Here is a 12,712-nt window from a genome sequence, read left to right on the forward strand (position 1 = left end):
TGTAACGCGGACGATGAAAAAGATGAATAATAAATAAGACAAGGAAAAGTCCATCTATTTTTTATCCCCGCTTTGTCGTCTTCTTCGGTGACGCAACTGAACGGATTTTCACGGTCATTTCATCGGCCCCATGCGACGAGGCAAAATGTTTTGGCGGCATGAAGCTCAACGGCCCCCCGAAAATTCAAAAAATTAGCCGCATTCTTGTTTAGGTGTTCAAAGCGTGGGAAAAAAAGTAGCGTCTTATAGTCTGGAATTTACGGTACGCAAGTACAGTACTGCATGCGATTTCCAACTTAGGGGGACGTCGTCATTTCATGCGGAACGGAATTCCGATAAAAATATAGATAGAGGGGAGGAGACAGATGGCGGGGAAGATCTTAGCTACTCAGTCACTGAAGGCTCCCAGACAATATTGTGTGTAATAATCTTTCCCTGTACGTTCATGTCAGCTTCAGTGCCAGCTTTACGTGGGAGTAAGAGGATTTTTCTTTTCTGACTAATTGAATAAGCGAATGCAACGAGGTCCCTGAAAAAGCACGTCCACCACCAGATGTTTCTATCAGACGTGCTTTTAGGACCACGCTTAAACAAATGCCAAAACCTGTAAATAAACAAGGCATACTGAACCTCGGGCCTCTAAACAAAAGTTAGACTGAAAATTCGACCCTGTGGAGACGATCCAATCCGCGGTGTCGGGTCGGAAAACAAATGAAAAGGAAAAGAGGAATCTGCAGCGACTAGCCGGAGAATAATAACTCTATCTGCACACGTCGCACCTTCCGTCACGGATACGCTGAGCCCTTGTTCCGGCATGCAGTTGTTTCAAGCGAGTTTGATTTCAGCACCGCAGTGCTCTTACCCCAACCTTCATGTAACACACACATGCTGGGGAACTGCGTGCGGGAGGCCACATTAATATTCACTCTCTCTTGTTCTGTAAATTAAAGCTTTGCTATCAACACTAACAACTTTTGAATTCTCCGCATTGTGCGGCAGTCAAACTACTTTTGTCTTCTGCGGAAAGTATCATTTCTCCTGCAGATGACAGACGGAATGGAAGATGTAACAAAAGGAAGAAAATGACTTTTCATTTAGGTCTTTCAGAAACCTTGCATTTTTGACTTTAAGAACATTTATGTGTGACAGCTTTTTTGTTTAAGTCGCATCTCTAATTCGGAATTCGGAGCTCGTTATTGGAAATTAATGACGGTAATGACACCGCAGAGGACCTGTCAAGCTTTTTAGTTTTAAAACTGCAATAAAGTCTGCAAAAACAGATTGATGTCTTTGGGGAAATTAGACTGATTTATAAAATGAATGAACAATGAGACCCTTTGTGTTATTGTGATTTTTTGCTGGCGTGACGCTGTAGACACTGACTACACTGTATTGATCGGGTTATTTCGGGGTTTTTTTGTTTGAAATAGAAACTTCAACAGAGCCGAACTTCATCGGAGCGACAACGATTTCGCCATATCTTTTCATTCTGTTCTCACTTGATTTTTCTACGAAAAAAAAGACAAACAAAGCGGACGTTGTGCTCTTATTGATATTTTTGTAAAGGACAAGTCCACGGGCTCGTCTTTCAGGGTCAGTCGGTCGCGTCGCGAGATTCGGATGCGGGGGTGCGAGCTGACGACTCACTTCTCCTTCCCGTGTCCACGGTCGGCCATTCTGGGGATACTTGACCTGCGTCTGTCTCTTCTTTTGGCCGCCGTCGGCGAACTTGCAGAGCAAGGGTTCTGCAGGAGCTGCGGACACAAACAGGATAAAGAGACTGATGAATTCCTGTCATTTCCTGTGTGATTGCAATTTAATGTGTTGTACATTCTGTATTTCAGCAATCAAAGCTTCTTCTGCGTATCCTGATGGGGAAAAAAAAAAAAACACTTTGGTGGAAACAGGACTTTACCGCCATGGACCTGCCGCAGAACAAAATGCGCTATTTGCTTGGCGGTTTTCGCTCCAGATTAGTTACGAAGTGAAAGACCGACAAACCAACGCGGAGGGAAAAAAAAAAAAAAAAGGACATCTAAGATGGAGGTAATCCAGTAGACCTGAAAACAACATTTGAGTTCTTAAATTTATCTCCTCTCCTCATCCAAACATCTCAGCAGCAGCGTTTATCACACCATCTCCTCCAACCACGCTTTGACAAAAGCGGCCTTGACGTGGAAACCGAGCCAAGGGCTAATCATCAAAGCGTGGCGTGTGTGTGGTTCAAACTACAGCCTAAACAGGCATACTTAATACGCTAAATAACTCCGCACAGCTCGACCCCAGGCGATGCACTACAGTCGTGTTTTCTCCAGAGACAGCACGGTCCGATTCTCAAACCAAGAAATAAGAAAGCCTTGATTTCAAACAGGATTAGCCGACTGTGACCTTCCATACAAAAGTTCATCAAACTCAAACATAAATCTGATAGCGTGCAGCCTCAAATGCCCTACAGGTCTTTCAAAGAACAAGTAGTCTATTGGTGCAGGATTATCCCAGAGAAGAAAGGTACTGTCTCAAATCCATTCTTCCTTCTTTTTTTTTTTTTTCTTTTTTTTTAACGTATACCTTTTGAAATCTTAAGGGAGCAACAAAGGGCAGAAGATAAGTTCTGGTAAATTCTTGACAAACGACATTACAACCATGAACCAGGATGTGTCACATAATGATGTGGTTACTTCACATACAGTCTTGTGCCACTCGAGTATTTTTGTTTGATTACTGTCAGTTTACAGCTTTTATTGTACAATCCTAAGGCAAGTCAACACACCAACTACCTTCATATCCTCTCTCACTTCGTCCATAAATCTTTTCTTTGGTCTTCTTCTAGACCTCCTGCCCATACATGAACCAACCATCTCAGTCTGACTTCTCAGACCTTCTCTCCAAAACATCCAAGATGCACTGTTCCTCTGATAGACTCATTCCTGATCCTATCCATCCTGGTCACTCCCAAAGAGAACCTCAACATCTTCATATCTGTGACCTCCAGCTCTGCCTCCTGTCTTTTCGTCATCGTAACTGTTTCTAGTCCATACAGCATCGCTGGTCTCACCGCTGTCTCTTCCACCTTTCCTTCTGGTGGATAGTCTTCTATCCAACCTGCTTGAACCCGTCTCTTCACCTCTTTTCCGCACTCTCCGTTGCTGTGGACTGTTGACCCCAAGTGCCTGAAATCCTCCAACTTCCTGATCTCCACTCCCTGTAGCCTCACCGTTCCACCAGGGTTCCTCCCGTTCCCACACATATACTCTGTCTTGCTGCGACCAACTTCCATTCCTCTCCTTTCCAGAGCATACCTCCACCTCTCCAGATTTTCCTCAACCTGTTCTCTGCTCTCGCTACAGATCACAAAGTCATCTGCAAACTTCATGGTGAATGGAGATTCCGGTCTAACCTAATCTGACAGCCTGTCCATCAGCACTGCAAACAAGAAGGGGCCTTGAACTTCTCTGGTACCCCTACAGCACATGTCACCACTGTCTCTCAGCTAGCATACATGTCCTGCACCAGTCTAACATACTTTTCTGCTACTTCAAACTTTCTCATACTCCTTCATGACATCGGTGTCATGTTACAATATATTATAAACAAGAACTACATTTAAAACCATGCTGGGTCACTTTGAACTCTAATATCTTGGTCCCAGTCGCTAACTGAACAAGCATACTGAAACGGCAGTGAAGTTGTGGTGAATTTTCAAAAAACAAATCTATGATTTAAACATAATGGCGCACCGGTGCTCTTTTTATGTCTAATTCAGCTTTTAGTGGACTCTTTCACCTTGATATTGAAAAAGTGGATTACTTTAATGCATTATCTCTAACTATTTGAAAACATCCACCACAGTACAGTATGGTGGCCAATGAGCATGTGTCCGAAGAGGACAAATAGTATAAAAATCCCATTACCTACAGAAAATAAAGCAAACATGTGTTTAGCTAAGATATACACTAATGCTGGCACAGATTAAAGCACAGAGTATGCAAAAATAAACTACACAAGTACATCTAAGGATAAAAAAACAGTTTGTTTATCTCGCTTAACTGAGAGTAGAGCAGGGTTTTTAACAAAGGGAGTTCAAGGTTCAGGGGGGAGTTGTGTGAAATGAGCGAGGCTTGAAGACCGAAACAAATGTAAGTATGGGGAGAAGAACTCGATCTACACGTTAAAGTAGAGCTAAACACAAACGGTAGCAAAGTTCACGGCCATTACGCTACACCACGGATTATGCATTGACTCTTGAAGGTACGACTTGCGGAGATGAGGAAAATGTCTGATGTTTGAAGACACAGATGGTTTAAAATGCGATATGTGGGCTCAGTTGTTGTCAGTTATTTTGATGACAGAAACAGCTTCTCTTCATTTGTGGATCGTGCATAAACTGCAGCAGCCAGCTGTGCAGATCTCGCAGTATTGTCCTACGCATGTATGCAGAAACGCTTATTTTTGTGCTTTGGGCCCGATTTGTTATTTATATTAGTCTAGTTGTTGAAAAGGCAGTGGAATTCTAGTTCCTTCGGGAGATGCGGGTCACTTGGTGAAGGAATTAGTGATGGATAATTGGTGAAAAGCCAATCCCATGAGAACCAAATAAAAGTGATATTGAAAAGCTCCTTTATGTGACGGATGCCTTTGTATCAATGGCGGCCTAAATTCAAAATATTTTTCCTTCATCTAATTTCTTGGTCCCACTTCGATTCAAATCCAGAGGGTAAAACATGCAAACGGATTTTTTTTTTTTTTTTTCAAAATGGTGCTTGTTAAAAAATGACTCACAGCGAAGTGAGGAACATTGTGAGACCGGTTCGCATTGCAGACTCTGAATTTCAAGCACAGCTTTGGAGCGTTTGCCGGCCCACCGGCATGGATAAGATGGGAAATGAGGTTGTAAATCGTCCTGGTGAAATTTGGGTTTCCTTTCATTGCCTGACAATTCAAATCTCTGTATATTTCCGCAACATCCTTAGTTACCTGGTGCTTAATCCTATTATTTAAATCTGACAGGTCGGATTATACATGGCATTTTCACAATTCCGTCAAAGGAACAGATGACATCGAGATGATGAATTGTCTGAGGTGTGTGTGTGAAAGAAAGTGAATAATTAAAATGTGCCAGACTGTTTGTACAATGCGAGCAGATCTGAGACTTTGCGGGGATTCATGGTGGCTTGTTATTTTTGTTTCCAATCAAACTGCGTTGAAGGTCCCTTCATTTCTCCAAAGTCCACCTAAGGATATAAGTTTGAACGTGTGTATTCATACAATATAGATATACAAATAAAAAAAAAAAAAAAAAAAAATTCAGATTGAACCTCCGTATGTGCTCCGACTGTGACAACCAAAAAAAAAAAAAAAAAAAAAAAAAAAAATATGTCATGTGTCATATATGTCAATGTTAAATTCTTAAATGCACTTTGTAAAACATTTAAATTCAAAAAGGGAAAAAAAATGATTAACAAAACAAACAAACCTAGAATCAGAATCTCCTGAGAGAAAACATCCAATTAAATGCGCAGTAATACAACTTGCATTCCCGGCTGCAACAGGCCATAGGGGGAAAATTCAAATTCTCAATTTGTTCATATTCTTGCCACCGTGATTTTGGGCACGGAGTCTCAGAAAGGGATGGGTATATGGAGAATTTCAGTAAACTTTTGTGTGAACTCAGAGAAGGGTCATTTAAGGCTCCGGCAAACTAATTAACAGTGTCTGAGCCAAAAAATTGGAATCTTCATTTGAAGTTAAGCAAGTTCAACAAATAGTCATAGGACATGATGCTAATTAAATGAAATTACATAGAAATAAAATGAGAAGGAAGGAATACACTTCTGTTGATCTTTGTAGACCGAGACAAATATTATCCCCCTTTTGTGCAGGGAGAGTTTCTCCTCTAAATTTTCAAGCAAATAGAATCCAAATATGTGCAAATATGTGTTAGGTTTGCGAGGGACACGACCGCACCGTTCGAGCAGAACCGGCTGCTTAATTGATTTGAATGTTATCTATCCCGCGTAGATTTGCTTCTGTTACAAAAGGTATGTAGTATATGTACAGAGTCAACGTGTAAAAGGTTTCCGAATGGATTCATTTTTCATCGTCTCCAACGGCACGTGACGCATTTATTGAGGCTAAGGATGATGTGAATAATAAATAAACGTTTACTTTCGCATCGCTACAAAATGTGCTTAGTAGCTCACACTCAGAATCAGAATACTTTGATCTTCATCGAAATTGCTCTTCGTCCCATCCCCCGCAAAAAAAGCTTAAAAAAAAAGAATAAAAAATAAAAAAATGGAATCCTGTATTAAAAAAAAATATATGTAAAAATATATGTAAAAAATATGTTTACGTGTGGTAATGATGTACCGTAAAACATTTTTTGCACAGAAGACAATGGATCTATTGCACAACTAGTCAGTGTTACTATCAGTGACATGCAGTCAGTAGAGGCGGGGGAGGCCGTGCCTCACCTGTCATCATGGAAAAATGTAAAATGAAAAAATAAATGGTTCTATTTATTCAGTGATTTGTACTATAAAGTAATTTTCAAAAAAATTCACATTTACCGTTCAAATATAAAGAGACATGGGGTGACACGGCAACTAGCTGAGCCCACCATGGATTGCACAATGATTATGCTAACTGTGCTGCCATGCTATGCAATGAGACCGTATTGCTATCACTGTATCACTATTAAAATGTTCAAACACTTTTAATGTATGAACTACATTTCCATAGTTTAGCTGATGTGTATAATGTTTTTCATCAACAACTGCAATGTGTTTCTTGTGCTGAGCGATTATAAAACGACTGCGAAGAGACACTAAGTGAGGCACGCAGTGACGGTGCCTCATGGTAGGGGGCACTGCTGATCCCAGGGATCCTTCTTACTACTCGGCTAAAGAATAACATTATTAGCAAAAGCAAGCTACAGTAAACGTCAGTGCCTCACCAGCCATGTACTATACATATGAAAATGTAAAGACAGAAAACATCATTCATTCAGTGAAAATAGGCCGTGCAGGTCTAGAGAGGCAAAAGTAGTTTCAATTTAGATTTCAACGTCTGAATAACAAAATGAAAAAGAGTGCTATAGAGTAAATCCTTTGCCTGTGGTTGAAATGTGTCATATCGCAGTGCCAAAGAGAGATCCAGGCCATGCAAATAAGAAACAAATGTTGGGAGAAGGGCGAAACACACCTGCTAAAAAACAAATGTAGTTAAGAGTTTCAATATGAGGAAATTATCATGGACAAGCAAAGTACTGTTTCACTAACTGATTCACTTCCTAGCAGGATCGGCTCACAGAAAAGTGCAGCACATTATATTAGCACATATATAAGCTGTGAGAAGTTGGAAACTACTTGGGAAGTCAACGAGAAATAGGAGGTGAGGAGAAAAAAAAAAAATAAACACGATAGGAAAAGCAACAGAAATAGATTAGAAAGCTTAAACATGCTTTTACACATTAGAGTCCTGGTAATAGATGATATACATGTTAACTTGAGGCAGGTGAGGGAAATGAAGCATCCCCTAGTCAGGCTGAATTGAATGCAACTTGTTTTTATTTATGTTGGGTTTTGCTGACTCGCTGTGTCAAAAAATCTTAAATACCCAGTATCTTGCACAGAAAACGCAACTGAAAATGTTTGCAGTTGTATTTTCAAGAGACGGATTGAAGGATATGTGGAAAAATTTGTGAGACGCCTGTTTTTTAAATATAGCATTCAGAGAAATCGGAATCATCGATTAAATGTATGAAACATTTTATGTGTTTCAGGTGCAAGGAAGTTCATTTAATCCCGTCATCAAAAGGCTCGACTGGAGCTCGTCTCCGTTCATTTCTATTGAGAGAAAAAAAAAAAGGTCATTTAAAAACAAAGTTACAGTAACACCTGTATTTTACCCAACGCCCATAAATATTTTTTTTTTCCTTGAAGGATCACATTTTAACACCTTAATCCATGATTGCATATTGAACAAGTAACCAAATATCCCCTGTCAGTCGACATTAAGCCTTACAGTAAAGCACTGCTTCGCAATTACACAATCTTTTCAAACAGCCTCATTCAATTTTCCCTCCATTATCATGAACATCAAATGAAAATCATTCGCCATTCATGAAAGTATTGGCTCGCTCCCGCGCTGAATGGAGGGCTTAATGTTTCATGACAACACCAGGTATTTGAGACAGCATGTTCTTTTAAAAGCATTTTCATTATTATTGAAACTACAGCCTGATAATGGGATCTCACTGCGATCTGGACTCGGGCCTGTCCTCAGTTTTTCTTCCCGTTGGGGGTGGGCAGGACAAAAAGAACAATTTAAAACTATAAACACTGTGTAAAATCGCGCGAGGGGAAGAGATAAAGCCAGTTCAAACGAAACAAAAAAAAATTGTAAGAGGGATGGTGCCAGAAACAGAATGTACAAAATGTGTGTGAGGAGAAAGGCCAAGAGAAAAGACGCCATAGAACAAGAGGATGTGAGATGTGCTACGAAGGCTAAGACTTATAAAAGAGACGTAACAAACACATAGGATGTGAAGGAATAATATCTGCCCATTACGGCCAGGCGTTGAATACATAATTGCTTGCATATATTAAAATCTACACAGGTCATTCCGCTTCGTTATGAATAAATCGGGGATAAATCACTTATAAAGCATTACTTGCCGAATTGAAATTTGGCCTTTTGTCATCAAACTCTCAACTCAAGTCTTGGCTTTAACCCCGAGTCCGTCACGATGCAGATTGAAAGTATCAAGTTGCGACGGCGTGATGGTCGGTTAAACATGCATTCGAAAACTTCGACCCGCGGCCGACTCCGCCTGACACGGCTGCAACAGCCAGACGGAGAGCAGAATTGCAAAACACACATTAAATACGTTGAATAATGAGTTTATTCAGATCTCGTTTCATTCATCCAGCTATCCACCCGTGCTTCGTCGGTCATATTTGTGATATTTGTGGACACGTACCTCTAAATCAGGGGTCCCCAAACTTTTCCCTGCAAGGGCCAAATAACTTTTCCCTTCCCTTGGGGGGGCCGGGCCAGAAAATAAATGATAACATTATTAATTAAATAAATAATACCATTTATGAAATAAATAATAACCAAATCACCCTTTTTAAGTTTTTCACAGAAAAAAAAAAAACAAGGAAAATTGACTTTCTTGTAGACACAACTGTTTGCAGCTCTCTCATATCAAATGCAATTTATGAAATAAATAATAACCAAATAACTCTTTTCAAGTTTTTCACAGGAAAAAAAACAAAACAAGGAAAACTAACTTTGTTGTAGACACAACTGTTTGCAGCTCTCTTTTATCAAATGCACTGTGAAAACCAAAAAGCAAGCAGGCTATGAAACCCAAACGATACCGACACCTACCAAGACAACACTACCAAATACGGTTGTAGAACAGATTTTATCCCAGTAGATTTCATTATAGTTATATTTGTATTGTATTATTATTTGCATTATGCTTATAAAAATTATAATGCATCATAATGTATTGTTTTGGGGGCCGGGCAAAATGTGGAGGCGGGCCGTATCTGGCCCCCGGGCCGTAGTTTGGGGACCCCTGCTTTACATCATAGGGCTTCAGACAGACATACAAGCTTTATACCGACGCTAATCCAAACCAACGGGTTTCCGATTCCAATCGAAACATTCCCACTCGTAAAAGACCCGTGAAACGGTAAATAATAATTAGTATACTATTGCTGGTATCAAACATCAAACGTGGTATTTATCTCCAAAGGCTCTGGTAGTAACACGGCGTTTCCCGTATAAAGCAAATGGCACAAGATGTCTCTTAAAAAAGAACCATCGGGAGAAGTCAGAGAACCGTGGATCAATGGACTTCCTGTTAACAGGGTGTGATGGAAACTCCAGTCATGTGATCAATGTAGCCATTAATCCTGCAGCTGGAGAGTAAAATATTACTGTTGCTTGTCAATATATCAGCCCGGATGGACGGACCCTGGTATTAATCAGTGGAACACACAGGCACAGGCCGGAGAACGCATCACTCAACAACATGCACACACACGGAAATGCGGAGGCTTTTTGCAGCAGGAACAGAAAAAAAAGAAAAAAAAAAAAAAGCCAAACATTTGAAAACCGTGTTTTTTTTTTTTTTTTGTTTCCCCCCAACCGCAAAATATACAAAGAGACTTTGATTTAAACAAAGCGCAAAGGCACGATTTGATGTTACATCTGCTTCAGAACTGCCGCTGACATCAGTTTATTCCCCAGAGACACACATTTTGTTTGTGTGTGTGTGTGTGTGTGTGAGTGTATTTTGTGGATCAGAGGACAAAAGGGGACTATCTTTTCCCCCTTTTTGTTATGTAAAAACTGTAATTGGTTATCATATGTTTCTTACAGACGCGCTCAATTAAATAGATAATTTTACCACCTTTGTCTGCAATACACGGTATGTATTCAATTAGTCGGTGTGTTGCAGTGATACTAGTTTTAAGTAAATGATCGGCCCGTCAACGAATACCTGTAGCCGTCACACCAAAGCGAGAGTGTAAAAAAAAAAAAATGTTAATCTACCATCGAATTACACTTGTCTTGTTACGGCGTTCGCTTAATAGATTCTCGTAAAATGAAACGAGACAATATCGAGTTGCAACGTGGCCAAGTTCTCTCGGCGTCATATTACCGTCCGTACAACAACCGTTTTCTTTTCAGATTTTCCGCGTAATGAAGCTTGTCAACCTGCACATTAGCGGGAAACTCTGCCCACCAGTGCTGACACATTCAGTTTCTGCGAATGGCAAAGTAGGATTTCACATGTTCTGCAGACAGAGGCCAAAGAGGAAGCAGAAGATGCATGCGCCATTAGTGATCTTTTTAATGTAATGTGCACATTTTAATCAAATTTCCAGAAAATTAGCCTAAGAAATGCAAATTGATGCACGTCCCTGCCGGCATTACTGTGAATACCGGGCAAATGGAGCCGGAGATAAATAGCTGGTAGCACAAACCATAGACAGCCGTGTGGAAAGCATGTTGAAGACGTGACATTTATCTTAGTTTCACACACGGCGTCGAGGAACGTGGCGGTCTCCCCGTCGGACGGTTTCATCCGCTGATATTTATCCTCCGAGCAGCCGAGCGAATGCTTGACTGACATTTAAGTCACATTCTTCATGAGCCTCACAACTTATTTGTCTTTTTCTATTTCACTGTGCCCTATTTGTTTTTTATCAATACATCAACTTTTTTCCGATGTGCAGGTCCGCGCTCCTGCGTACGTGTGTGTGTGTGTGTGTGTGTGCAGAAAACACACCGCCCACCGTGCTGTGCCTCACAAATCACGCTGCCAGAGCACAGGGCAAAGCTCTCTCAGTCTGTCCTTGCTTTCCATTTTCTTCGATGTACCGCGCAACCTTTCATGCTTTCTCTATGTGATCACTCTCTATATCCATCTCTTCTGTCTCATTCCATGTCACTTTCGCTTTGGTTCTCCCACACACTGCTTCATCGTTTCTCTAATCTAAATGACACCCTCAGTTTCACCCTCGCCGCATCTGCTCTTCCTCCTCGGGTTTTTCCACCCTCTCTGCGTCTGCCTACAGTCCATGTTTGTCCTCCGCTCTATTTTAAAATTATTTGCTGATTATATGGGGGACAGTCATGGAGAGCATGATTGCTTTGGGGCATGTCTGTCTCTGCATGTGTCTGTTGTGTATTTGTGGGTCCTCACGCTTTACCCAGTAAAGTCGAGGAATGAATCAATCTGATCTACTAAATCAACTCAAGGTGATCGAGGGAAGGGGTAAAGCGAGGGGACCAGAAGAAATTCTACTGATTTATTGTCACCTCCTTTGACAGTGCTTGGAAATGCCTACAGAGACATCCACTGCAAATCATTCATTAAAGATGGCGTGACAATTTTTTTTTTTTTTTTTTTTTTTTTAATATGAAATGATGTTGAAAAAAATAAAATAAAAACTAAAATTGAAAAAAAAAAAAAAAAAAAAAACACAAATATGCGTGCATCCCCTGTGAACTCAATACACAAGTCACAGTTCCTGCAAATGTAATGGAATTAGTTCCTTTTTATTTTGCCAAAGCTCATTGTGTCCCACCTGAACCAGATGTCCTTTGGTGACTTTGTCCGCTGCTCTCAGTTCTGTCTGCTCACGAAAACTCGGCATAGCGGAATGCACCGGCGACAGAGTAAATAACCTGGACCCGAGCTGCTTTAGAGCTGCAAAACTGAGCCTAATGCAACAGAAGCGGTGTATCATGACATGAGGCTTACGTGGCAAGCATGGGAAAATCAAAGATTTCGGACCTTTATTCCGAATATTTGGAGATTTGCGGCTTCATTTCTTCATTACTCGCTCAAATAGCCAATTGTTCGCTGCAAGTGCGAATTTCTCAATGCCAAATAATAACGTATTTACCGTAATCCATCAAGTGAGCGAGAAATATGCATAGTTGAGGAAGCTATGTGCTAATCTGATTTGTTTGCAAGAGCGAGAAACATGATCTTGTTTGAATATCGATTTTATTTAATTTTCGCAGCAACTGGGCTCATTTAGGTTTGTTTTTTCGGAAGATGTTTGGATTGTCATTCGAGGAGCTTCTTCAGAACAAAACTGAGAACCTCTGCCGACATGTTGCTTCACTAGCATTGACTCAAATATTGCTTGTCAGCTTTTCCAACATCGACATGGTAACG

At 40.6% G+C, this 12,712-nt stretch overlaps 1 protein-coding gene across 5 annotated transcripts in view; it reads right to left on the reverse strand.

The window, feature by feature from the left end:
- LOC147229202 (RNA-binding motif, single-stranded-interacting protein 3-like) overlaps positions 1-12,712 on the reverse strand; it is a 141,456-nt gene that overhangs the window by 24,164 nt on the left and 104,580 nt on the right. For all 5 annotated transcript variants that reach the window (XM_086156061.1, XM_086156062.1, XM_086156057.1 and 2 more), the window contains exon 7: positions 1,648-1,754. In XM_086156061.1, the coding sequence (XP_086012187.1) occupies positions 1,648-1,754 (107 nt within the window). The remainder of the gene's footprint in view (positions 1-1,647; positions 1,755-12,712) is intronic.

Source organism: Fistularia commersonii, chromosome 11 (genome assembly GCF_037954325.1).
Source record: "Fistularia commersonii isolate RoL2024-O1a breed Wild chromosome 11, RoL_Fcom_v1.0, whole genome shotgun sequence".
NCBI classification, from domain to species: Eukaryota; Metazoa; Chordata; class Actinopteri; order Syngnathiformes; family Fistulariidae; genus Fistularia; species Fistularia commersonii.